We start from the raw sequence: 27,654 nt of genomic DNA, 5'->3' as shown, positions 1-27,654 counted from the left end.
GTGTGTGTATATATATATATGCATAATTATACTGTTATTACTATAGGAAGTACATGAAACATTAAATGAATCCAAAAAAATTAAATGCAATTTTCATTTGCATATAACCTAATGCACCCTAACATTTTTCATAATACGTATTCACATCTACATCTACAAAAAAAGTTTGCATTGCAGAAATCAGCCCTGCTCGCTCACAACAAGCAGATGTTGGAAAAAAGTTTGACCAGAGGGCAAAATAAACAATTGAATTTTCGTTAACGCAGCTAATGCAATTAAGGCAGGATAAAGTAGAGGCTGTCACAGGGTCGTGCTCTTAAAAGCCAGATAGAGTCCACAGGCAACAGAAGTGGACCAAGACGAGGACCAGTGGACACCTTCCAACCGAAACCAGATCTAAGAAGTCAAGACATTGTAAGAAAAATCGACAGATATGCCAAAGAACAACAGCAGCGATAAGGAGTGAACGCTACTACAGTGAAATCAAAGAAGGCACGAGAATATCTTCAGGAAAGACGTCAAAAGGACCTTCAAGCAGAAGACGACACAGGCGATGCGTCTTCTGAACAAAGATCTTCGGTTGCAAGACGTCACCCTCATGTACCTCACCGTTTTGGCCACTGTGGTGGTGCTCCTGGTGGCGTCCTACCAGGCTCCTGCAGTTCACTCCAGACCTGCCCTGGCCTACCACATCCCCCTAGACCCCTCGGGTCAGCTGGAGCTGTCCTGGAACATCAGCTATCAAACCCAGGAGGTCTATCTGGAGCTCAAAGTCAAAGATCTCCACCATGGCATTTTGCTGGGCATGTCCGATCGGGGAGAGCCTACAAATGCCGACCTGGTCCTTCTGTGGGACGACGGTCGGAAATCCTATTTCGGGGTAAGAATAGTTTATATGCTTTGATTTTATGATGGTTTTTGCTTTATGGTGTTGCAAATCTGCTCCGGGGACAGTGTAGGATTATGTGCTTTTGCAAAATACATCAGGAAACTGATGCAACACAATGTAGAATCTTGTCAATATGGAGATTTTTGTTGTGGTAAAGAAACAAAAATGATCATTTTGTTAGCATTTACGCACCTTCATGTTATTATAAACCTATAGGACAAGTAGAGCACAAAAAAAGATATTTTGAGGAATGGTTTAACTGCTTTTGTCCATATGTCCATCCAATATGTCCAATATTGTTCATTTGGACCACATTGACTTACACTGTACAGATAAAATAATATTTAAAATAAGATATAATAATATATAAGACATTTTTTGGCAAGATATCACCATATTTTCCCCAGTTTTTAATTATGAGTTTTCTGTTATATACAAATGAGTTATTACATTGTTAAATATGCACTAATTTGCATACATTTCTAGAACAAAAGTCTAAACATTCAGGTTCTTTTTATTACTCCATGAATAAGAAAACACTGTTAACGGATATAATTGACTATAATTTAATAATATAAAATAATATATTAATAAAATAATATGTAAGACATTTTAGCAAGACATGAAGGGTGAACAGGGTAAACATTTTAACTAATACTGTAGATATCACCATATTTTCCTCAGTTTTTAATTACGAGTTTTCTGTTATGTTTTTATGTACACAAATTAGGTATTACAATGTTAAATAAGCACTAATTTGAAATTCTTGTCTCCTTTTTTATCATGGGATATGAACTCACAATGAGAAAATGATGTCAGAATTGCTCAATATAAACAAGAAACACAAGATATAAACTCACAATTTTGAGAAGAACTCAGAATTGTGAGCTAAGAACTTACAATTATGAGGAAAAAAGGTAATAATCGCAAGATGTACACTCACAGTTGAGAGATATACATTTAAAATAGGGGGATTTGAATTTACAATTATGAGGGAAATTCAGAGAAAATCTCAAAATAACAGGATATGAACTTACAATTATGAGGGAAAAAAAATCAGAATTGCAAAAAATTCAGAATGGCAAGATATGTACTCAAATTTCTGAGAAAAGGCTAGAATTATGAAATATAAACTCACAATTCAGAGAAAATCTCAAAATAACAGGATATGAACTTACAATTATGAGAAAAAGATCAGAATTGCACAATATAAATTCAGAATTACAAAATATAAACTCACAATTTTGAGAGAAATCATTTTTCTAATTTAACTAATACTGTAGATATCACCATTTTTTTCTCCAGATTTTTTTATTACAAGTTTTCTGTTATGTTTTTATATATTACAATGTTAAATATGCACTAATTTGCATAAATTTCCAAAACAAAGATCTAAACACTGAATAAAGCCAGGTTTGAAATTATTGCCTCCTTTTTTATAGTGGGATATGAACTCACAATGAGAAAAGAATGTCAGAATTGTAAGATATAAATTCACAATTTTAAAATATTGACTTATTGAAAATATTGAACTCACATTCCTGAGAAAAAGCTAGAATAAAATTTCCTGAAGAAAAATCTAAACATTAGATAAAACAAAAAATTCTGTCAACAGCTAGACAACTGACTAGAATAAATATATTTCAATGAATTCATTGAAAATAAAATATATATTCTGGCTCATTGCAGGAGAAAAAACTAATTTCGAGTAAACAATGTGTGTTGTAAATTAAATCTACAGATGCAAATTGATAAAGAATAATAAATTAACTTAAAAGTGTATTTTGTTCTTTTTGCTATTCTGAAAAACAACATATTATGGCCAAAAGTAGCCAAAATCTGAAAAATGATAGTTGTCTTGCCTTAAAAACATTAGTCATACAGGTGTGGGACAACATGAAGTTGAGTAAATACTGACAGAGTTATCATTTTTGGTCAAACAATTTAAAAGGCTGCACTCAACTTGTGATTTTTTCACCGTTGTTTAATAATGAACAACTGATGATGAATTTCTAACCCTGGTGTCGAAGCAACCTCTCTCTGTTACTCTTGAGCCTGAAGAGTCTTGCTTTCTGGATCTTGTTATGATTGTCCGCTACAGTAGACACCCACACGCTGGTAGAGCTGCTGTTTAGTCGTATAGTGCAATACTGCTTCCTAACATCGAGCTGAAGAGCTCACGTCTGGGTTTTGCCCACCGCATCCCAAATAAAGTGGTTGAAAGTAGAAGGTCATGCTTGTGTCAAGGCCCCCATTCATTCATTATGCATGATTTATTTCATTATTTTGCCTTCGGACTGCACAGTTCGGTCCGTTTTGAATAAATGTTGTATGTCCAGCCGCTCACCCTGCCTCCCACAGCGTATGTCAAGGAGAAGAGTTACAGACAGCGAGTCAAAACATTGTAGAGCTGGAAAATAGCTGATAGTAAAAGATCTCAAATTCAGCATATTAGAATGACTTCTGAAGGGTCATATTTTAAAATATAGTTAGAAAACAGTTGTAATAATATTTCACAATATTACTTTTTACTGTATTTTTAGGTTAAAAATGGTTGGTGAACAAAAAGTATGAAGGACAATTTTTATCTCACAATTTAGAATTCAGAATTTATTTAGAATGTATAATTTATGACAGTTCTGTTTATATCTCACAGCTATGAGATTATATCTTGCAATTCTGACTTTTTTTCTCATTATTTCCTAGGAAACATTATTTATTTTATATATATATATATATATATATATATATATATATATAAGAAATATATAATAAAATGAATTCTTAATTCTGAGAAAAAGTCAGAATTTCAAGAAATAAATTCAGAATTGTGAGATATGAATTGCAAGAAATGACTATTATGACAATTATGATGAAAAAAAGTCAAAATTGCAAGATATAAATTCAGAATTGCAAGGTATAAACAACATTTTGAGAAAAAAAAATAATTGCAAAATGTGTAATCACAATTGCGAGATATAAACTCGCAATTTTGTGGAAAAAGTTGGATATGCAAGATATAAACCCAGAATTGCAAGAAAAGAATTTATAATTATGTGAAAAGAGATATAGATATAAGCTCACAATTTTGAGAAAAAGTTAGAATTGCAGGATACAAATTTAAAATTGTAAGATATAAACTCACAATTATGAGAAAAAAGGCCATAATCGCAAGATGTACATTCATAACTGTCAGATATAAACTCACAATTTTGAGGAAAAAGTCAAAATTGCGAAATATAAACTCAAAATTGCAAGAAATGAATTCACAATTCTGAGAAAAATCCAGAATTGCAAGATATAAACTTACAATTATGAAAAAAGGCCATAATCGCAAGATATAAACTCATAAATTTAAGATATAAACTCACAATTCAGAGAAAAAGGCAGAATTGCAAGATACTCAAAAAAGGTCATAAGTGCAAGATATAAACTCACAATTGCAAGATACAAACTCTGAATTATGAAAAAAGGTCATAAGCACAAGATATAAACTCACAATTTTGAGAAACAAGCCAGAATTACAAGATAAAAAGTCACAATTTTGAGAAAAAGTCAAAATTGCAGAATACAAATTCAGAATTACAAGGTATAAACTCACAATTATGAGAAAAAAGGCCATTGTCGCAAGATGTACACCCAGAATTGCAAGATACTCAAAAATGTCATAAGAGCATGATATAAACTCACAAATTCAAGATATAAACGGACAATTCAGAGAAAAAAGGCAGAATTGCATGATTAAAAAAAAAAGGTTATAAGCGCAAGATATAAACTCACAATTACAAGATATACTCACAACTGCAAGATCTAAATTCAAAATTTTGAGAAAAAAGCTAGAATTGCAAGATATAAACTCACAATTTAGAGAAAAAGGTCATAAGCGCAAGATATAAGCTCACAATTTTGATATAAACTTCCAAGATATAAACTAAAAAGTCAGAATTGCGACATATTAACTCAGAATTAAATTTTGAGTTTACACCTTGGAATTATTTGCGAATTTCAAACTTTTTCCTTACAATTCTGACTTTTTTTATATGAATTGTGAGGAAAAAAGTCAAAATTGTGAGATAAAAGTCACAATGACCTTATTTATTCCATGGCGGAAATGGTCTTCCATACATAGGAGAGACTTCTAAAACTTACCAAGCCCGCATTTGAATGATACTGATTTAAAGAAACAAAGAGGATGTTTTCATGATTGCATTTGATATTCTTAGGATGCTTGGAGTGATAATGAAGGCAGAGTGACGTTGGACACTCAGCAGGACTATCAGCTGCTGGAGACTCATCAGTCCACTGAAGGCTTCTTCCTGCTCTTCAAAAGACCATTCAGCACCTGCGACCCACACGACTACACCATAGAGGTACACCACTAAACAAATCAAAGTAGAATAGCAGATAGAGAGGGCTGAGGTAGGACTAAAGAGACATATTCTGCTCTATTTAGTATTGTCTTCTTAAATGTTATTTATGAAAGAGTCTAAATTAAATGTATATAAACCTTATCTTTATTTAATCACCCAGAATTGTGAGATATAAACTCACAAACCTGTATGGCTTTCTTTCACCCATGAAATACAAAACAAGATGTTTTGAAGAATGTTCAGGCTGCTCTTTTCCATAGAAAAACCATCTTTGGTCATATGGATCTAGAAAAACGTAAAGGTGAATGTAAATACTGACAAGCATAATTTCTCATTTCCAGGAAGGTACTGTCCACATCATCTACGCCTTGCTGGAGCGTCCCGTCTTATCTTTAAATGAGCTCAACATATCCCGTCTCCAGCCTGGCGTCCAGCGAGTGCTGCTCCTGCGTCCAGACACACCGTCCCCTGCTCTCCCGAGAGATGTTCGCACTTTGGAGGTCCTGGCCCCTGACGTCACCATCCCCACACAGGAAACCACTTACTGGTGCCACATCTATCAGCTCCCACTTAATATGCCCAAGAACCACATTGTCATGGTAACCTGAAAGTCTTGGAGCCACATGCACATTACATTTAACCTTTCTATGTGAACTTTCAGAAACATGATACCTATATATTATATATAAGAGCATTATAATTGCTCAAAGTACCTCATATAGTATATAATTAGTGCACATGAGGCACAATTATAAAGCTCTTTGGCAAAACACAATTGGGGTGATGTAAAATGAATCTGAATATAATTAATGGAGTTTTTGAGGCAATATTACTATTGATCACACTGTACTTGAAAAAAAAAAACTACTATAGGGCCGTTCACAACTCGTCATTTACTGACTCACAGTTCCGAAGCTTGCAGGTGTGTGTGCATTCACTATAAAAAGTGATTTTAAAAAATTTGACTTAACTTAAAAAATTGAGGAAACCCTCATTACCTCTTATTAAGGAAATAATAATTTAAAAAACTTGACAATTGACTTAACTTATTTTTAAAATTATTATTATTACTTAATTTTGAGGCAACAGGTTTCCTTAAATTTTTAAAGTTGAGTCAACTTATCACTTTTTGCAGTGTTGTGGCGGCAGAAAAACACTGGAGAGAAATAAGAAAATCCACGGAATAAGAGATAAAATGTATTAATAGCCGTTGTAGTAATAGCCAAAAATACATTGTATGGGTTAAAAGTATTGATTTCAATCGATCGCAAGATATAAACTCACAAATTCAAGATATAAACTGACAACTTTGAGGAAAAAGGCAGAATTGCAAGATACTCAAAAAAAGGTCATAAGCGCAAGATATAAACTCACAATTGCAAGATATAAATTCGCAATTTTGAAAAAAAAAAAAGCCCGAATTGCAAGATATAAACTCACAATTCAGAGAAAAAAGGCAGAATTGCAAGATACTCCAAAAAGGTCATAAGCGCAAGATATAAACTCACAATTTTGAGAAAAATCCAGAATGGCAAGATATAAATTTACAATTATAAAAAAAGGTCAAAATCACAATATATAAACTCACAATTCAGAGAAAAAAGGCAGAATCGCAAGATACTCAAAAAAAAGGTCATAAACGCAAGATATAAACTCACAATTGTTAGATATAAACTCGCAATTTTGATAAAAAGTCAGAACTGTGAGATATAAATTCAGAATTCAGAATTGTGAGGTATGAATTTACAATTATGAGAAAAAAAGGTCATAATTCCAAAATATACAATCCACGGAATAAAAGATAAAATTTATATTTGTGCTTCTGGATGTCAGAATCGGAATGCAAATCATTTTTATAGAATACTGTAAGCTAAACGCAGACGTTCAAACAGACAGACTCTGGTTGAAACCTGCTATGATTACTCAACTTTTAAAGCATACATTTGATTTAAAACAATAGGTCTACATAATATTCACATATGCAGTTCAATGGGGACATATTATATTAGTCCTACAGTTACAGCATGAAATACTATTTAAACCATTTTACATTAACCTATTTGTGACCTTGGACCACAAAACCAGTCTTAAGTAGCTCAGGTTGTAGTAATAGCCAAAAATACATTGTATGGGTAAAAATGAGTGATTTCTCTTTTATGCCAAAAATCATTAGGATACTAAGTAAAGAGCAAACATATCAAAACTTGATTTTTGACTAGTAATATGCATTGAACTTCATTTGGAAAATTTTATAGGCGATTTTCTCAATATTTTGATTTTTTTTTTTTTTTTTTGCACCCTCCTATCCTAGCAAACCATACATCAGTGGAAATCGTATTTATTCAGCTTTCAGATTATGCATAAATCTTAATTTTAAAAAATTGACCCTTATGACTGCTTTTGTGGTCCAGGGTCACATTCAACCTTTTTTTCTCCCAAACGTAAGTTTATATCTCGTATTTCAGACTTTATAACTTAATTTAACTCAGCAATAGCGAGTTTGTCCATTCTGAGGGGAAAAAGTCAGAAGTGTGGGGTGTAAACTCAAAAGAGAGAATGGTGAGTTTAATTTTTTTTATCAGAATTGTAAAATACAGTCTCGGAATTGCGAGAATAAGGTCAAAATTTTGAAATATAATCTCAAATTTACCTTTTTTATTCTTTGGCTTTCCATTAGCTGCCACTTGAAAACTGTCATTTTCTGCAACCAGATAGGCTCTGCCTAAAAAAAAAACGTCATCACTGTTTGCAAACACTGCATTGGTCTACTCTATAGTATACCGAAAAACAGTATGGCGAAAGAGTAGTATTCTGAATTTGTAGTTATGAAAAGCAGTGAATTTAACCAACTGACCAATTGACGGTGGTATGTCACATGACAACATGGTGGATGAAGTATGCATGAATTTTATTAATGGGGACATCTAACAAAATTAAATCCTGTCATTAACTACTCACCCTCATGTCATTTCAAACCCATAATAGTTTTTGTCTGCGAAGAAAACAAAAATAACAACTTTATTCAACAATTTATTTTCTTTCGTTGCAAGTTGCAGTACATGTAGGTTCTATATCAGAACGCCAGCTCCTGCGGTCATAAACGTGCATCTAAGACTGACATTGAAGAGAAGAAATTGTTAAATGAAGTTGTTATTTTTGTTTTCTTTGTACACAAAGAGTATTCTCGCAGCTTCATAACACTACGGTTGAACCACTGATGTCACATGGACTATTTTAACAATGTCCTTACTACCTCTTTAGGCCTTGAAAGTGGTAGTTACGTTGCTGTCTATGCAGGGTCAGAAAGCTTTCGGAGTTGATCAAAAATATCCTAATTTGTGTTCCGAAGATAAACAAAGGTCTTAAGGGTTTGGAACGACATAAAGGTTAGCAATTAATGACAGGATTTTCATTTTTAGGTGAACTAACCCTTTAACACATTTTTGTTCAACTGTGCTGATTTTTAATTGTTTTGCTATGTAAACGCATTACACAACTTTTTCTGTGAATCACACAAACACCTCGCTTTTTTTAAATAAGAATTTTTTTATTCCTCAATCAATTTACATCTCGGATATAAATAGTGAAAACAATGACTCTTATTTATTATATTTTTTGCAGTATGAGTCTGTGATCACTCCTGGCAATGAAGCCATTGTTCATCACATCGAAGTGTTCGAATGCTCTCCTCAGATTGACACCGTGCCTCAATTCAGCGGCTCCTGTGATTCAAAGATGAAGCCCCGCAAACTCAATTACTGCAGACACGTTCTGGCTGCCTGGGCCATGGGAGCAGAGGTATGCAAGCTACTGCAATTGCATAGTATAGAATTAAAGTAACGGCTCACTCAAAAATGAAAATTCTGTTATAAGTAGCTCACAATGTCATCGAAAACCTGTATGGTTTTCTTACTTATGGAAAACACAAAACAAGATATTTTGAAGAATGTTCATGCTGCTCTTTTCCTATAAAAGTATAGAGTAACCAGGGTGTGTCAAGTAGGGCTGTCTTTTGGTAATCAGATGATTATTCTGATGATAAATCAAATCATCGGAAAATCATAATACATTTTTTGAGGTAATAAAAATAGACCTAAGCAAACAATAGCCTTTAAAATGACTTAAAATACATATATAATAGCAACGAAGCAATAATAATTAGTTCAAATACAGTATCAAAAGCTAGTGATCATGTGGTTTTATTGAACAAAACTGTTAAAATACATAATGTATTATAAATAACAGAACTACAAAACTTAAAAAAAAAAAAAAAACAGCCTGGTTTTAGCTGGTCATAGCTGGTCAGCAGGCTGGTTTAGAGGGATTTTGGCCACTTTCCCAGCCTGACCAGCCTGGGAGACCAGCTAAAACCAGCTACTTCCAGCCTAAACCAGCTAAGACCAGCCAACCAGCCTAGGCTGGTTTTAGCCATTTTTTTCAGCAGAGAAATAAAACAAGTTATATCACAATAAACGCTTATTATTTTTGAAGCGCACACCCAAATGTTTTGATAACCCAATCTAACTGAAGGCAAAACTATGAAATTAATTTATATTTGAGGTCATTTTCATGCTTAAATGCAGAGTAGAAGCAACTTTATAAAATCGGACAGCTGAATACCAGGGTTGAATGCGATATGAACATAATTTTTTAACAAAAGATATGGCCTTTTCAACATACAGTAGTGTGATTAGGAAAAATATAATTGTGTACTAGAAAATTAAGCAGCAGGGCTTTGTATTGAAAAAAAAAAACATACTTCACAGACATGAGATGTACCCGCAATTATAGAATGACCCACATATTTATTGAATTAAATGGTACCACTTGTGAATTCACAATAGGATTTTGCGTTATTACTATTTTTAAATGAATGCAGCTTTAGAAAACATTCTAATAATGCTTTTAATTGACTTTTGTCCATGGAATTCGCCATTTCCGGTATTTTGCCAGTTATTTGACTTACTCAAAGATTTTAAAAATCGAGTTGAATAAATTAATTGTGACAGCCCTAGTGTCAATCTCCAAAACACACAAAAATGACACATTTGCTATGTATCAAGTCTTTTAAAACCATATTTGCTTCGTGGAAATTAGCTAAATGAAGGTCTTCCCCTTTAGTTTAAAAGCACTTTAATGATTATCCTTTCTGACTATGCTTTTGATGTTTCGCAATGTTTCATCATGAATCACATCCTTAGAGGTCACTTTCTACATCAGTTTCTCCCGCTTTCGCGCTTAAGTTTGCGAGCTAAAAACAGAACATATGATTATGAGCATCTTTAGGAGTCCATTTTAGGAGGGAAACATACAGATGGGCTTTATCTGTGCCAATTCGCCCACTCTAGGTAGGTGCCAGTCATGGTTTGAGCGGAGCTGTGAGCCAATCTGAAAGCAGAGGCGTCCTGATAAATCAGTTATGGAGCCAAGGACCGATGCCGAGCTCAGAGAGAGCGATAGAAAGAGAGAGAACGACGGGCCTCCAATGAGATTACATGGGAGTAAAACAAACACAAATCATGTGTTCTGCTAGCTGCCAATGTCAAGCTGGAGAGATGAGATTATGTAGCAAAAATTAGACGTTTTTCTTCAGTCGATTGCAGTTTGTCTCAATTTTTTCGTCATTTGGTTTTTAAATGTTTTTTAAAGCCTTGTGAGAGAAGGAGGGGGAGTGGGTGAGAGCCAGGAGAGTGTGAGAGAAACGGGAATGGGGCGAGAAACTGGAGGTGGAAGTAGGACGGTTACGTAAAGAGGTCTTTCGCATACGAGTTTTAAAAGTAGACTGATAAGGGTTTAGGTTTCCACTTCGCTATCCTTCGTAAGTCTAAACCGCTAGTTGTGAACTGTTATAGATCTACAGGACTTTTCTGGCTCCGAGTCAGAGTTGGCATAAGCTTCTTGTGCACTGGCTCCAATATCTTTTAGCCTGCAAAGCATAAATCAGAAGTGACACTGCACCACAATCAATCTTATTAAAGTTCATATAAAGTTCTGTGTGTGTGTCTGTATGCCCAGCCTTTCTACTATCCTGCTGACGCTGGTTTGCCTCTGGGAGGAGAAGGTTCTTCTAGGTTTCTTCGGCTTGAAGTTCATTACCACAACCCTCTTCTTATATCAGGTATGCAGCACATAAAGTCTCAAAATATATGTCTCAAAAATGCACTTCAGCCCAGTTGGCTAAGACTACATTCAGAAAGCTGCGTCATTCTGCATAGTATACACTGCTTTCCAATAAAAAAAAAGACATTATATAAAAAGGATAGAATGCTACATTATCTCATAACCTATATGTATTTAAAGGGATAGTTCACTCAAAAATGAAAATTCTGTCATGAATTACTCACCCTCATGTCTTTCCAAACCCATAAGACCTTCGTTCAACTTTGTAACACAAGTTAAGATATTTTTGATGAAATCTGAGAGCTTTCTGACCCTGCATAGACAGCAACACAGCTGACACATTTAAGACCCAGAAAAGTAGTAAAGACATTGTTAAAATCCATTTAACATCAGTGGTTCAACTGTAAGAACTGTTCAAACTCACAGGAAAGAGAGCAAAGTGTTGAATAAAGTCTATATTTTGGTTTTCTTAGTGCGCAAAAAGTATTCATGTAGCTTTATAACATTATAGTTGAACCCCTGATGTCACATGGACTATTTTAATGATATCCTTAATACCTTTTTGGGTCTTGAATGTGTCAGTTGCGTTGCTGTCTATGGAGGGTCACAGAAAGCTCTCGGATTTCATCAACAATTAATTTGTGTTCTGAAGATGAAAGGTCTTACGGGTTTGAAACTATGGAGTAATTAATGACAGAATTTTAATTTGTGGCTGAACTATATTTTTTAATTCAGTTATCAAATTAAACCACATATTTTGCATTGTTAATCTAGTTTATGTCTCAACTTTTGTCAGCCTAAATAAATTAAGAAGGAGATGGTAAAAATTGGGGAAGGTATGGGTATTTTTTTTACTTTGGCACTTTTACCGTTGTCTCCTAGTTGATTTTTATTAAAACTAACAGATTTCCGTTTTTTAGGTCTGATTCTGATTTTTTCTGATTCTGATTCACATTAAAACTGGCATTTTCATGTCTTTATTAATTACTTACTTATTAATTACTACTTTTCAAATGTGTCATGTATATTTTGTTTTACTCATGTCCATTTAAATCTTAAATGATTCAAATCATAAAAATATGAAATACATAAAATAGTTTACATCTAGTTTAATAATAGTTTAAATCTATGATAATCTTAACAAAGGGTGGAAATAAACATTTTTCAAACATTTTCTAAAAAATTTTTAATTCTTTTTTTCAAATTCAAGTTTTGCAAGAATAAAACAAGGAAAATCGCCTATAATTTGATCAATACAAGAACAAGCACTTATACAAGTAAAAAAAAAGGTAATTGTATTAAAAAATGCTAATTGTAAAATTAGTCTTAGCACTACAAAAGGCAATTTTATTTTAAAAATGTCCAAATGTTTTTTTTTTTTTTTTACAAATAAAATTATGAATATAGATTATCACTCGGATGTAAACAACAGCATTGATTGCATGGTTAATGTACTACTAAAGTTTTTCTGCTAACTTATGCTGTTTAAACTGCGGATAAAACGTGGAAGCTGCTAAATCATATAGAGAAGGATTTAGTAAGCAGGGAAGGGTGCAATATTTTGACAAACTAAAGTTAATAGGTGGTAAAGATAGGTAAAAGCAGTACTAATTAAGATATTAGCCTAATATTTCATCTACCTGACCAGAAATGTTGAGACGAATGTTGAGATTGCCAAAAAGATGGCAATAATTGGCCATTTTCAGCAGCAATAATCAGCAAAATATGCAGGTTTCGTTTGTTCAGTGGCATTGTTTACGTTTAGTGCCACCAATATGGCTGAACACATTGTGAAAACACTCTATATGAGATTTTTCACTACACATTTATCCTGGCCACAAAAATAAGAATAAATAAACCATGTTTTTTTTTTTCCCATTTTTTGACCAATGAATGACACTATTGCATAAAAAAAGAACAATTACACTAAACAGAAAAGACTAAAATGCTAACCGTTTTTAGTTTACTACAGCATCAAAGTATCAAGTACAACATATTTTTCCGTCTGTCTTAACGTCTTAAGTTCTACTACTCTTATGAGTCTTGTGGACTTTTTGTGCAAGTGCGCCCTTCAGTGTCGAGTATGAATAAAAAACAAATTACATGTGAGAGTTTAACGCTCCATAATGATGCTGGAGCTTTATTATTATGTGATATTGCCCTATGCGTAGTATAATTTTTAAATATCGGCAATACCAGTATATCGCAAAACCCCTAATTAACACGATAACTATTTCATTATTTAAAGGGGTCATAAGATGTTGCTAAAAAGAGCATTATTTTGTGTATTTGTTGTAATGCAATGTGTTAATGCAGTTTGTGGTTCAAAAAACATATTATTTTCCACACACTGTACATTATTGTTGCTCCTCTCTGCCCCGCCTTTCTGAAACACTTCGATTTTTACAAAACTCATTGTTGATGGATACCAAGGTGTTCTCTGATTGGCCAGCTATCCGGTGCATTGTGATTGGCCGAATACCTCAAGCATGTGACGGAAATGTTACGCCCCTTACCATGCCGTTTCTCTCCAGGACGAGACAGAAACAATAAAACCCATTATAAACTAGGCATTTGTTGCATCCAGTGGGGACATAACTACTGATTATAATGACTCCTACTGTCTTTTGCATCATGTAAACAACACCATGTCTGCATTTGCAATTGTACAATGAGAAACAACAAGCACTACTCTAAACTGCTCAAAACTTGTGTTTGAATAGTCAGTACTGAATTCTTTAAATATGAAAACGTACTTATAGGCTGTGAGTCAGAAGCGTAGACTGTCCTTGCAACATTGGAATTGCCCCACTTTATAGCCTTAACCCTTTGTGTACAGCTGGCATTGTAAGCTGCTCTCCCAGGTTCAGGAAACAGTCCTCCATGAAATGCGCATCACCCACTCAAATATTTGCGTTGTACTGTTCCGGGACAGTTTTGTACATACAGTCAAGCCCGAAATTATTCATAGAAAGAAATTCTGACTTAAAGTTACTTTTATTCAACCAGCAACTTTTGACCAGAAATGACACAGGCTTCTCCCAAAAGATAATAAGACGATGTACAAGAGGCATTATTGTGGAAAAAATATTTCTCAGCTTTTATTTACATTTGAACAAAAAGTGGCATGTCCAAAATTATTCATAATCTTTGCAAACTGTCACAGTCTATGGGAAAATCCAAAGTTCTATACCATTCCAAATAGTCCAAGCTGTTCTAAAGCATCCTAATTACCCTGATTCATTGGGAACAGCTGTTTTAATCAACTCAACAGGTGAAAAACAGAAGCTCTCTGCTGTTGGTTTGTGGACAGTCATGGCTAAGACAAAGGAGTTCACTGAGGACCTGCGGCTGCGCATTGTGGCTGCTCACAAGTCAGGAAAGGGCTATAGGACCATATCTAAATGTTTTGAAGTTCCAGTTGCTACAGTGCAAAGTATTATTAAAAAGTACAAGACGTTCAGCACTGAAAAATCTCAGAGGACCTGGTCGGAAGCTAAAGGTGACACCTGTGCTGGCCAGGAGGATAGTGAGAGAGGTAAAAAAGAATCCAAGGATCACCACCAAGACCATCCTGATGAATCTGGGCTCTGCTGGTGGCAACATCTCAAGGCAGACAGTCCAACAGACACTGAACACCACTGGGTTCCACGAACACAGACCAAGGAGGACACCACTTCTCCAGATAAGGCACACAAAAGCCCACTTGGCCTTTGCAAATGCTCATCTGGACAAAGAAGAAGACTTCTGGTCTTCTGTTTTATGGTCAGATGAAACAAAAATTAAATGTGTTTGGCGTAAAAAAGGAGAAGCCTTCAACCCTAAGAACACCATCCCCACTGTCAAACATGGTGGTGGGAACCTAATGTTTTAGGGGTGTTTTTCAGCCGGTGGACCAGGGAACCTAATCACAGTAAACAGCACCATGAAAAAGGAGCAACAACATCAGGCAGTCTGCAGAGAAACTTGGCCTTGGGCACCAGTGGACATTTCAGCACGACAACGACCCAAAACACACAGCAAAAGTGGTGAAGAAATGGTTAGCAGACAAAAACATTAACGTTTTGCAGTGGCCCAGCCAGAGTCCTGACTTAAATCCAATTGAGAATCTGTGGAGGGAGCTAAAGATCAGGGTGATGGCAAGGAGACCCTCCAACCTGAAAGAGTTGGAGCTCATCACTAAAGATGAATAATCTACTCACCCCGTGACGTGTTTAGGTGGAGGATTGTTTGAACAAGCCGTTTTAGGGAGGTGTGGCTGAGTCTTAACTTTTATAATAAATATCTCTTTGGTTTTCAGACTTTAAGCTTTGCAACTTTACAGATCTTATCTATGCACAAACAGCTTGTAACACTCCAAAGACAAAGGAAAACAAGAAACTGCATGACCCCTTATCGCCAATCCATCAACTGATTATTACCAATCCATCAATTACTTTTTAACAAAAATGTAAAATTAAATTAAATTAAATTAAATTGAAATAAAACAAAGTCAAACATTGGGTAGCTTTAATTGTACTTACATGGAAAGTGTTTGGATGCGTTTTATGCAAATGACAAACCTCAGACACAAGGTCACTCGTTTTTTACACTCTGAATTCATTACCATTAGAATGAGGTAAGAAACAAATTCATGTGCGCATACACCTATTGTTAATTAAGCAAAAATTTAATGTAAGAATTTCTCCTGTTCGTACAAATATGAATAATCAGAGCAATTATTAGTGAATAACACCAATTGTTTTCAGTTTTTTAAGTACCTATAGTTGGTGAAACACCCAATGTGCTCAAACTGTATGCTGCATGCAGCAACAGTAAGATTCTAAAGATTGTTTTTGCCAATCTCAATCTAAACCGCTACTTCCTTTCATTTCTGAATGCACATCTAGTCCTGACTCATTCTGTGTGTTTGTCACAGGACGGAGGGACTCCTCAGGCATTCGTTTGTGGTACACTCCATCTCTGAGGAGGTTTGACGCAGGCATCATGGAGCTGGGGCTAGTCTACACTCCTGTCATGGCCATTCCTCCCCGCCAGCATTCTTTCCAGCTGACTGGCTACTGCACAGCCAAATGCACACAGACGGTCCGCAAGCCTCACAAACACTCCTAAACACTGCACTTCACTCAAGCCAGCCGAATAAATCCAAGATGCAGCCAAAGCGGCTACATTCTGACTCCAAGATAAATCAAGTACATACAGTTCTAACTGCATTCAGGCTTTGAATTCAATTAAAACACACTGGGTGGCTTCCAGAAAACAGATTAAGGCCAATATTCACCAAATTACGCAATGGCAAGAGACTCCTCATTAAAAAAGAAAAACACTCTCATTTAGGCTGTAATAAAAGCCTTATAAACCAGCCCACAGTGGAGTAAGCTCATCAGCTAGAGAAATAATGTTTAAAACATTGTTATATGAGACAGAATACTTTATAACTTCAAGTAACTACTCGATTTAGCCCTTGGTAACACCCTAGTGTTAAAATTACTCACATTTTCTTTGTAAAATGTAAAAATATAGTTCATATATTAATTATTAAAGCCATGTTTTCTGTCCCGCAGGCTCTTCCTGTAGGGGGTATACACATCTTTGCATCCCAGCTGCACACTCATCTGGCTGGACTTGGGGTGAGGACCGTCCTGGTACGAGGAGGCAAAGAAGTGGAAGTGGTACAGGAGGACAAACATTTCAGCACACATTACCAGGTATTAACACGTTTCAGTTTAGACTGTTAAGTTCGGGTTCTCAACACCTGTGCAACATGAAAGTGTGAATTTTACTTTCAAATTTCAATGCATGGTCCTGGTCTTGGTCTTTTTTTTTTTTTTTTTGAAATCTTGAAATTCTGGCTTTTATTCTCAGAATTGTGAGATATAAACTTACAATAAAAAAAGTCACAATTGCAGAAAATAAACTTACAATTCTGACTTTTCTTTCTCAGAATTCCGAGTTTATATCTCACAGTGCTGAGAAAAAAGTCAGAATTGTGAGTTTATTTTCTGCAATTGTGAGAAAAATAACTGCACGCTACAAACTGGCAATTGCAAGTTTTTATCTCACAATTCTGAGAAAAAAAGTCAGAAATGCAAGTTTATATCCTGCATTTTCGAGAAAAAAGTTAGAATTGAGAGTTTATATCCAGCAATTGCAAGAAAAAGTCAGAAGTGCAGAAAGCCGCAATTCTTGAAAAAAAGTAAAAATTGCGAGTTTATATACTGCAATTGCAAGAAAAAAAGTCAGAATTGTGAGTTTCTATCTCGCAATTCTACTTTATAACTTGCAATTGCGAGTTTATATCTTGCAATTCTGAGAAAAAAGTCAGAAATGCAAGTTTATATCCAGCAATTGTGAGAAAAAGTACAAAAAAAAGTGCAGCATACAAGTCGCAATTTGAGAAAAAAAGGTCAGAATTGTGAGTTCATATCTTGCAATTCTGACTTTATAACTCAATTGCAAGTTCATATCTCACAATTTTGAGAACAAGTCAGAAATGCAAGTTCATATCCAGCAATTGCAAGAAAAGTCAGAAGTGCAGGATACAAAGTCAAGGAAAAAAAGTCAGAATTGCGAGTTTATATCTTGCAATTGTGTGAAAAAAAAGTCAGAACGGCAAGACACAAACTCAAAAAAAGTCAGAATTGCAAGTTTATATCCCGAAATTCTGACTTTATCCCACAGTTCTGACTTAATTTCTCAAAATTTTGAATTTGTATCTTGCATATCTGACTTTTTTTTTTGAGAATCGTGAGATATAAACTCACAATTACGAGTTATAAAGTCAGAAATGTGAGTTTATATCCTGCAATTGCGAGAAAAAAGAACTGCAAGCTACAAACTCGCAATTCTGAGAAAAAAGTTAGCAAGTTTATAACTTGCAATTCTGACTTTGTATCTTGCAATTCTGACTTAATTTCTCAGAATTGTTTGTCTTGCAATTCTTACTTTATAACTCGCAATTGTGAGTTTTTATCTCACAATTCTGAGAAAAATAAGTCCAAAATGCGAATTTATATCCTGGAATTTCGAGAAAAAAGTCAGAATAGCAAGATACAAACTCACAGTTCTAACAAAAAAGTCAGAATTGAGAGTTTATATCCAGCAATTGCAAGAAAAAGTCAGAAGTGCAGAAAGCCGCAGTTCTTGAAAAAAAGTAAAAATTGCGAGTTTATATACTGCAATTGCAAGAAAAAAAGTCAGAATTGTGAGTTTCTATCTCGCAATTCTACTTTATAGCTTGCAATTGCGAGTTTATATCTTGCAATTCTGAGAAAAAAGTCAGAAATGCAAGTTTATATCCAGCAATTGTGAGATAAAGTACAAAAACAAGTGCAGGATACAAAGTCGCAATTCAAGAAAAAAAGTCAGAATTGTGAGTTTATATCCAGCAATTGCGAGAAAAAGTCAGAAGTGCAGGATACAAAGTCGCAATTCGAGAAAAAATGTCAGAATTGCGAGTTAGTAGCTTGCAGTTCTTTTTTTTTTCTCGCAATTGCAGGACATAAACTCGCATTTCTGACTTTATAACTCGTAATTGTGAGTTTATATCTCACAATTCTCAGAAAAAATTTAAATTGCAAGATACAAATTCAAAAATTTTGAGAAATGAAGTCAGAATTGTGAGATAAAGTCAGAATTGCAAGATATAAACTCGCAATTCAGACTTTTTTTCTCGAATTGCGACTTTGTATCCTGCACTTCTGAACTTTTCTCGCAATTGCTGGATATAAACTTTTTTTTTTAAACATTTTTTACTTTTTCTCAAAATTGCGAAAAAAGTTAGCAAGTTTATAACTCGCAATTCTGACTTTGTATCTTGCAATTCTGGCTTTATAATTGAGAGTTTATATCCAGCATTTGCGAGAAAAAGTCAGAATTACAAGATACAAAGTCGCAATTCGAGAAAAAAGTCAAAATTGCATTTCTCAGAATTGTGAGTTTATATCTAGCGACTTTATAACTCTGAATTGTGAGTTTATATCTCACAATTCTGAGAAAAAGTCTGATAAAATAAAAAGTTGCAAATACCTTTTTTATCCAGTGGCAGAAACAGGCTTCCATAATGACTTAAATAAGTCACATGGTAGAAATTAAATCATTACTCCAGTCTTTAGTGTCACATGATCCTTCAGAAATCATTCTAATGCTGATTTGAATATACAGTATTTAAATGTAACTGTTCACCATTAATTTTCACATCTTTTATTGTCAGCTCTTTTGTGGCTAGCTTAAATACTTTAAATGTAAACGTGTTGCTTTCAGTCTCTCAGTGGGTATGAATGCAGTCTATAATAGTTTCAGATGAAGTATTGCACGTCACACTGCGGCACACTGCTCACGGCTTGAGACATGTCAACTACCCACGATTCCCTGCGGTATACCTGAACACTTGATGCTTTTGTCACTCCCACACCATTTTTCAGGCTCACACTCACATACTCTTGTAATAAAACTCCTTAAATGCATGTAAACATGCAGTGGTTTATTTTTGAGCTGAAATAACGAAGTAACATAATATCTAAAAGCATCTAAAACACCAGGACTATCATGTAAATCACCATCTGCTTTAATGACTGTACTATAGTATCTCAGTACCACAAAAATAATTGACCTGACACTCCTAAGGTGCGGTGAATGGATATATCTGGTTTTGATTCAAATATAAAAATGCTATCAAATACTAACAAAAATAAAATAATATAAAATAAAATAAATACGAACAAACAAATACAATGAAATAAAATAAATATTTAAATAACAAATAAATTAATTTAAAAATTAAAATTAAATAAAAACAAAATAAATAAATTAAATATAAAAAGTAAAATAATAAAATGAAATGAAATTAAAGTAAAATAAAAAAATTAAATAATATAAAATTAAATAAAAACACAATAAATAAATAAAATTACAAAATAACAAAAATATTACAATAAAATAAAATAAATTAAATTAACAAATGGATAAAATAAATAAATTAAAACAAATAAATAAATGAAATATAAAAAAAAACTAAAATAAAAAAAATTAAATGAAATAAAATAAAAATGAAATAAAAATAAAACAATATAAACTTAAATAAAAACAATAAACTAATAAAATGAAATAAAATAAACAAATGAAATGAAATAAAATAAACTAATAAAATAAAAATAAATAAAATAATTGAATATAATATAAAATATAATAAGAGCAATAAATAACATTAAAAAATAAACATAAAATAACGACATGAAATAAAATAATTAAATATAATATAAAATAAAAAATATTTTTATTTTATATTATATTTAAAATAAACAAAATTTTATTAATAAAAACAAATTAAAATAAAATAAATAAAATGTAAAATAAAAGACAAAATAAATGAATAAAACAACAATAAAATATAATATAATAATAATATTATATTATTAATAAATAATAATAATAATAATAATAATAATAATAAAGAAGCAATATCTCACATTAGGAGTGTTACCTATAATGAAAAATGAATTACTACTTTTACAATATGCACAAAAATCTGGAGCTGTGAATGGATATTTTTGGTTTCAGTTCAAATATAAATATGCCATCAAATACTAACATTTGTAACCTCTCCCACTCTCTTTTTGTTGCAGATTATCCGTGTTTTAAGGAAGATGGTGACAGTTTTGCCAGTAAGTTGCTCTTCACACATGTAAAATATGTACAAGCGTTTTTAGATGAGAGAAAGAGAGACGCTGCAGACGTTACAGGAAACGCCTGGAGCCAGAGAGCCACCAACAAAAGCACAGATCTGCTGCATTTAGACTGTCAATACCAGCACCCACACACACGGCTGAGCCTGCCAATTTAATGCTAACCTGCCAAGAGACACTCATTCTAGCATGTTCTACAAATAGCTGAGTGCTAAACCCCATCTGATCATGTGTGATCGCTGCTTTGTGCGTTTGTCTACCCCACAGGGCGACGCTATCCTCACTAAGTGCACGTATAACACTGAAGACAGGAACAAAGTTACTGTGGTAAGTCTGAACAACAGCGGATGCAAATACTGCAACACTGTTCAAGACTCAAATGACGCAAGAAATCTTCATCATTCTGCACAATATATTAAAGGTTTGCAATAAAAGCCGCTTAAACTAAATGCAATCCACATGAACACACTATTACTTTTAAACTTAAGGTGAGTTTCCAGGTTGCTTAACCCAGATAGACATTTAAGATATGCAAATAGGCAGCACCTTATTAAATATGCAAATGATGCAATATTATATTGAACTGTAGGGCATTTTTTAATGTCAGCATATCAGTGGTTGATTAATGTTAGAGTGTTTTGTCAGTTGTTCATTTAACCAGTTATTTAATGAATTCTTTTTTTTTTTTTACCCAGGTAAAAATTTAAAAAATGTAAAATGGCAAAATCTTATTTAATATATTTATAATAAAATAAAATAAAATAAACCTCCAAGAAAACTTAAAAAAAAATGTGATTAGTATATCAGAGGTTGGTAAATGTCAGCCGCTTTTGTTAGTTGCTCATTTACCAAATTAATTAATAAAACACGTTTGTCACATTGAATTATATCTTTTTTGTATTGTAACTACACCCAGGTAAACATTTATAATAAATGTAAAATAAATATATAAATATTTAAATACTAAATATGCATCACCTTATTAAATATGCAAATTTGAATGTATTTTATTACACAGAACCTCAATGAAAATTAAATTAAATTTAATTTAATTTAATTAAATTTAATTTTCATTTCAGCATATACAGGTCCTTTTCAAAAAATTATCATATTGTGATAAAGTTCATTATTTTCTGTAATGTACTGATAAACATTAGACTTTCATATATTTTAGATTCATTACACACATTTGAAAGTAGTTCTAGGCTTTTATTGTTTTAATATTGATGATTTTGGCATACAGCTCATGAAAACCCAAAATTCCTATCTCAATATATTTATATCAATATATGTTTATCAGTACATTACAGAAAATAATGAACTTTATCACAATATGCTAATTTTTTGAAAAGGACCTGTATGTGGTTGGTAAATCCTTTTTTCAGTTGCTTATTTAACAAATTATTTAATAAAACTCATTTGTGTGCTTAAAAAAAGCAAAATGTCATCAACTGCCAAGGAAGATATTTTATCCAAATACATAATAAAATAAAATAAAATAAAATAAAGTAAAAAATAAAATAAAAAAACAAACAAACAAATAAATAAAATAAAACAATACAAATAAAATAAAAAAAATAAAATAATATAAAATGAAATAAATACAAATAAACAATAATTTAAACAACAAATAAATTCATTAAAAATGTAATATTATAAAAATTAAATAAAAACAATAAATAAAATAAATATAAAAAGTAAAATAATAAAATGAAATGATATTAAAGTAAAATGAAAAAAAAATTAAATAATATAAAATTAAATAAAAACAATAAATAAATAAAATTATAAAATAACAAAATAAAATAAAAATAAACAAACAGATAAAATGAATTAATTAAATTAATTAAAACAAATAAATAAATGAAATGTAAAAAAACAATGAAATAAAATAAAACAATGAAATGAAATAAAATAAAATAAAAATAAAATAAAAAATAAAGCAATATAAATAAAACCACAATAAAAAATAAAATGAAATAAAATAATCAAATGAAATGAAATAAAATAAAATAATAAAATAAAAATAAAATAATTGAATATACTATAAAATATAATAAAAACAATAAATAAATAACATTAAAAAATAAACAAATAAAATAACGACATGAAATAAAATAAAATACTTAAATATAATATAAAATAAAAAATAAAATATTTTTATTTTATATTATATTATATTTAAAATAAACAAAATTTAATTCATAAAAATAAATTAAAATAAAATAAAATAATAAAATGTAAAATAAAAGACAATATAAATGAATAAAAGAACATAAAATAAAATAAAATAAAAATAATAAAGAAGCAATATCTCACATTAGGAGTGTTACCTATAATAAAACATGAATTATTACTTTTACAATATGCACAAAAAGCTGGTGCTAATATACCATGAAACATTAATTTTAGTTATTTTATGTCAAGAAATTTTGCAAGTTCAAAAGTTCGAAGAGACTCTACCTTAAAAAAAAAATTCCTGTAGTGCCTCCTCTTAAAGGACTGGATCACCCAAAAATGAATATTTACTCACCCTCATCTCTTTCCAAACCTGTGTGACTTTTCCTCTGTGAAACACAAAAGGAGAAATGGTGTATAAGTGAAAGAGCAAAAGACCTGTCAAGCTCCAAAATGACAGGTTAAAAGCCTCATAACCAGTCCTTACAACCTGTGCATTATATTTTGAGTCTAATAAAGCTACTGTATATGAGAGCTTTATGTAAGAAACATGCAGACATTTAGTCACTATTCACTTTAAATCCAGTGGCTTTGATTTTCTCTCTTGTTTAGGGAGGTTTTGGGATCATGGAAGAGATGTGCGTCAATTATGTCCATTATTACCCTCGTACACAGCTGGAGCTGTGCAAGAGCCACGTGGACACCGACTACCTGCAGAAATACTTCAGTCTCATCAACAGGTACAACGCATGTCCATAAAACAGAAAACATGACCTTCCTGTATGAGCGTCTAACTCATCCTAGACAGTCATTACCTCACAATGAGAAGAAAACCTTGAACATGGCAACATTGCTGTAGCTGGATCACTCAGCTCTGACCCGGTCAGGCTACAACAACAAAAACCAGCGCTTTTAAAACTAATATCTGGCTTTGAGACTAACTGCCTGAGGACAGGAGGAATGCTTTCATTTCCTCTACAAAACCAGACGGAAAAAAACAGAAATAGGTTTCCTTCAGCAATGAATAAAACAAAGGCGGATGACATTTGTATTCATTTGTATTCATCCGTTTTGCACTGGCAAATTGCATTTTTCCAGCTTTAAAAAACAATTTTGCAATGCTGTAGTGGAACCAGACGAATTATGAAAGCAGTTTTGTGGCCGTGGAACCAAATTACCAGCTCGAGGAGATGTTTTGGTGTGGATATTTAAAAAAAAATTGTAATGAAAGGTCTATTAAAGTCTTGTTTAATTGTCATCTGTGTAGGTTTCAAGGACGTGAGAGTTGCAGTTGTCCTGGGACTACCGTGGAAGAGCAGTACTCCTCATTATCCTGGGACAGTTTCAGTGGGGAAGTGCTCAACTCCCTCTACCTCTCTTCCCCCATCTCAATGCACTGCAACCAATCAACAGCTGAGCTCTTTCCTGTAAGCACATTTAAAGCATTTAAAAATCAATATACTTCTTTTTTTAATCCCCATGAAACCTAAACATTCTCAGTTATCAAGCTGTTTTTATTTTCTGCTCAGGCCGGGCTCTACGCTTACTTTTCTTTCTAGAAGCACTTGTGGTCCTAACTTCAAAAATGTAGGAGCACAGTCAAAATTTCAGGAGCACCTTCTAATCAATAATCAAAAAATCTGATTAAAAATTTGCCTTCCCATTACAAGGTGATATTTGACTCTTTAAAGTGATTTACAGGGGAATTTTGTTTTTACCTTTGTTATGGCATTTTTGGCATTTTTTGATCTTTTTTTGTCAATTATAAATTATATATATATATATATATATATATATATATATATATTTTAAACAGCAGAATAAGAACAAAATATTAAGATACAAAAATATTAAATTATTTAAATAACTAAAAAGATACAAATTACATTACAAAAAATTCTCATCAAGTATTCCATATCTATATATCAAGCATATCATTAATTCTTGCACGTCCCGTCAGTTACGCTTGCGTCAGCTGACTCTCAGCTGATCCACGTCTACCTAGGAATACAATGCCTATCACAGCATCCATATATAAGGTCCATTCAGTATTATTTTAGCAGCTTATTGCTTTTCTCAGGAGCTAATTACCCTCCTCCATCCCCAGTTCCTCCTCATCCACAGTCAGGACTTCACCTTCTGATATTCTTGGTTGCATCAGACCCCCTAATCTTAAATTATGTTGTTACATCAAAAAATGGCAATTTGCAGCACGGTAACTCGTGTAACATTATGGCTGGCTTTCTTAGTTTTTGTTTTCTTGCAAATGAATACGTGAAATCAGATTACAAAGTTTAGAGTTAACAGAACTTTCATAAACATATCATGAGAAAACACTAGGGCTGTCCTCGATTTAAGATTTTTTATGATTGTTCATTTTAAATGTTAGTCGTACATTTATTAATAAACCATATAGATCATAATAATGAGCCTTTAATTGCCAATATAGTCTAATAAGTGCTCAAGTGCAATAAAAAAAAAAAAGCCACAGCGCACTGGCAAATATAATAATTATGAATGCGTCAGGGAAAAACAGCAAGGGGACTGCATTAACGTTTTAATATTTTATTAATAACCTATGCTTTCTTAATTTTTGTCTTAAGAGATGAAGTCGACGACACTGACTCGTCATCTCTGCAATGATGCGCCTATATGCATGTTTCATACAGATGACATAATCTGAGAATATTTGTTTTCTATTTGAATTAGTTCATCTAAAAGTAGACATTTCACCTCTATATATATTTTTTTCATGTCTGTAAGGCAAGTATACACAGCGTTTCGACATTTCGCACTCAAGTTTACAGAGACTGAGATGGCATAAAACGCATTCTGTTAGCTTTAATTATTTTACAAAAGCACAGCATTTTGTTGTTATTTTGAATGCACAAAAATAAACGTGGAGTCTTTACAGTTTCGAAAGATGTATTACTTTTATTATAAGTATTTTAAGAGCAAGTGACCGCACCGGCGCCTCCATCTGTCATGCAGTGAGCGCACTACTGTTCAGCTTCAATACTCTGCACAGATACTTGAATAGAGCACAATTTTCTAGGTTAACATTAGATTGAGCCGCCATGTAAATTGCTACTACATACATCTTTCAGATGAAAAGCCATATTTGGGGTCGATGAATGATAGGTGAGTGTATAGATGTCCTGCCCGATGTACTACACTATATTGCCAAAAGAATTAGGACACCCCCTTCTAATGAACAGGTTTAACTACTTTAGTCATTTCAATGAGTACAAATATTAATATTTAAGCATATAATGTGTGCTTCTAATATTACAGCAACAGTTTGGACAGGACCCTTTTCTATTCTAACATGACAATGCCTCAGTGTATAAGGCAATGTTCAAATAGAAATGATTGATTCAGTCAGTGTGGAAGAACTGGACTGGTTTGCATAAAGCCAAGTCCTAATCCCAGCTGAACACCTCTGGCGTGACTTTAAATGCAGACCTTGAGCCAAAAACTCATCACCAAACATCAATGACTTGTATGTATGGGTATAGTCATTTTAGACAAATCCAAAACTGTTGCAACAGAGATGGAAATACAATTTTTATATACATTAATAATGTTTCCATATTTGCTGCCACAGTTTTGGAAGTGCCTTTTCCGTTCTAAAGAAGGGGGTGTCCCAATTCTTGTGCATGTATGTCATTGGTGTTTGGTGATGAGTTTTTGGCTCAAGGTCTACATTCAAAGTCACACCAGAGGTGTTCAGCTGAGATTAGGACTCTTTCTGCAGACCAGTCAAGTTCTTCCACACTGACTGAATCAATCATTTCTATTTGAACCTTGCCTTATACACAGAGGCATTGTCATGTTAGAATAGAAAAGGATCCTGTCCAAACAGTTGCTATAAAATTAGAAGCACACAATTCCCTAGAATATCATTATATGCTTAAACATTGAGATTTGTACTCATGGAAATGACAACGGCAGTCAAACCTGTTCATTGAAAGGGGGTGTGCCAATACTTTTGGCAAAATTTTGATCGACCAAGCCTCTTCTCATCGACTAGCGGTTAGTCACTATTAGGAGGCAGCCCTAGAAAACACTGAATGTCAGAATAAATGGTGTTAAAATGAAGATGTTTCTTTGTATAAACGTTCAACCTCTTCTCTTAGGGTAAATGGGAGAAGCAGGAGATACCGATGGTGACTGCGGAGCTACAGAGAGCCCCATACCCATGTGAATTAGGCCGCCGAGCATCCTCTCAGAATGACAGCCCTACAGAGGTCAGGCCCGACAGCGGAGTCTGATGAACACACAAATGCATCTGACTCCTGCTGAGCTCAACCTTTACCGTTCTCAACAACACATCTACACAGCAGCCTGGAGCTTCAAAGTTATCACAGAAAACACATTACCAAAGTACTGTTTTGTGCTTAGACTATTATTA

General features: G+C 33.1%; 1 protein-coding gene across 1 annotated transcript; it reads left to right on the top strand.

The window, feature by feature from the left end:
- Nucleotides 1-553: 553 nt before the first annotated feature.
- dbh (dopamine beta-hydroxylase (dopamine beta-monooxygenase)) lies at nucleotides 554-27,623 on the top strand. The gene is made up of 12 exons (XM_073829445.1): nucleotides 554-880; nucleotides 5,113-5,259; nucleotides 5,601-5,858; nucleotides 8,881-9,057; nucleotides 11,275-11,377; nucleotides 16,298-16,464; nucleotides 16,944-17,087; nucleotides 21,003-21,041; nucleotides 21,330-21,389; nucleotides 23,853-23,980; nucleotides 24,508-24,667; nucleotides 27,380-27,623. The coding sequence occupies exons 1-12, from the start codon at nucleotides 554-556 to the stop codon at nucleotides 27,512-27,514; spliced, it is 1,845 nt and encodes a 614-aa protein (XP_073685546.1). The 3' UTR covers nucleotides 27,515-27,623.
- The last annotated feature ends 31 nt before the right edge of the window (nucleotides 27,624-27,654 follow it).

Source organism: Garra rufa, chromosome 23, assembly GCF_049309525.1.
Source record: "Garra rufa chromosome 23, GarRuf1.0, whole genome shotgun sequence".
Classification (NCBI taxonomy): Eukaryota; Metazoa; Chordata; class Actinopteri; order Cypriniformes; family Cyprinidae; genus Garra; species Garra rufa.
Note: the sequence above shows the minus strand (reverse complement) of the source record. Positions and strands in the feature narration are given on the sequence as shown.

What these genes read in the sequence shown, in the direction of transcription:
- dbh (XM_073829445.1), top strand. Translation starts at nt 554, where the DNA reads ATGCGTCTTCTGAACAAAGATCTTCGGTTGCAAGACGTCACCCTCATG. An exon ending in GTCGGAAATCCTATTTCGGG is followed by an intron (nt 881 to 5,112) that starts GTAAGAATAGTT and finishes TGATATTCTTAG; the next exon opens with GATGCTTGGAGTGATAATGA. An exon ending in CCTGGGCCATGGGAGCAGAG is followed by an intron (nt 9,058 to 11,274) that starts GTATGCAAGCTA and finishes CTGTATGCCCAG; the next exon opens with CCTTTCTACTATCCTGCTGA.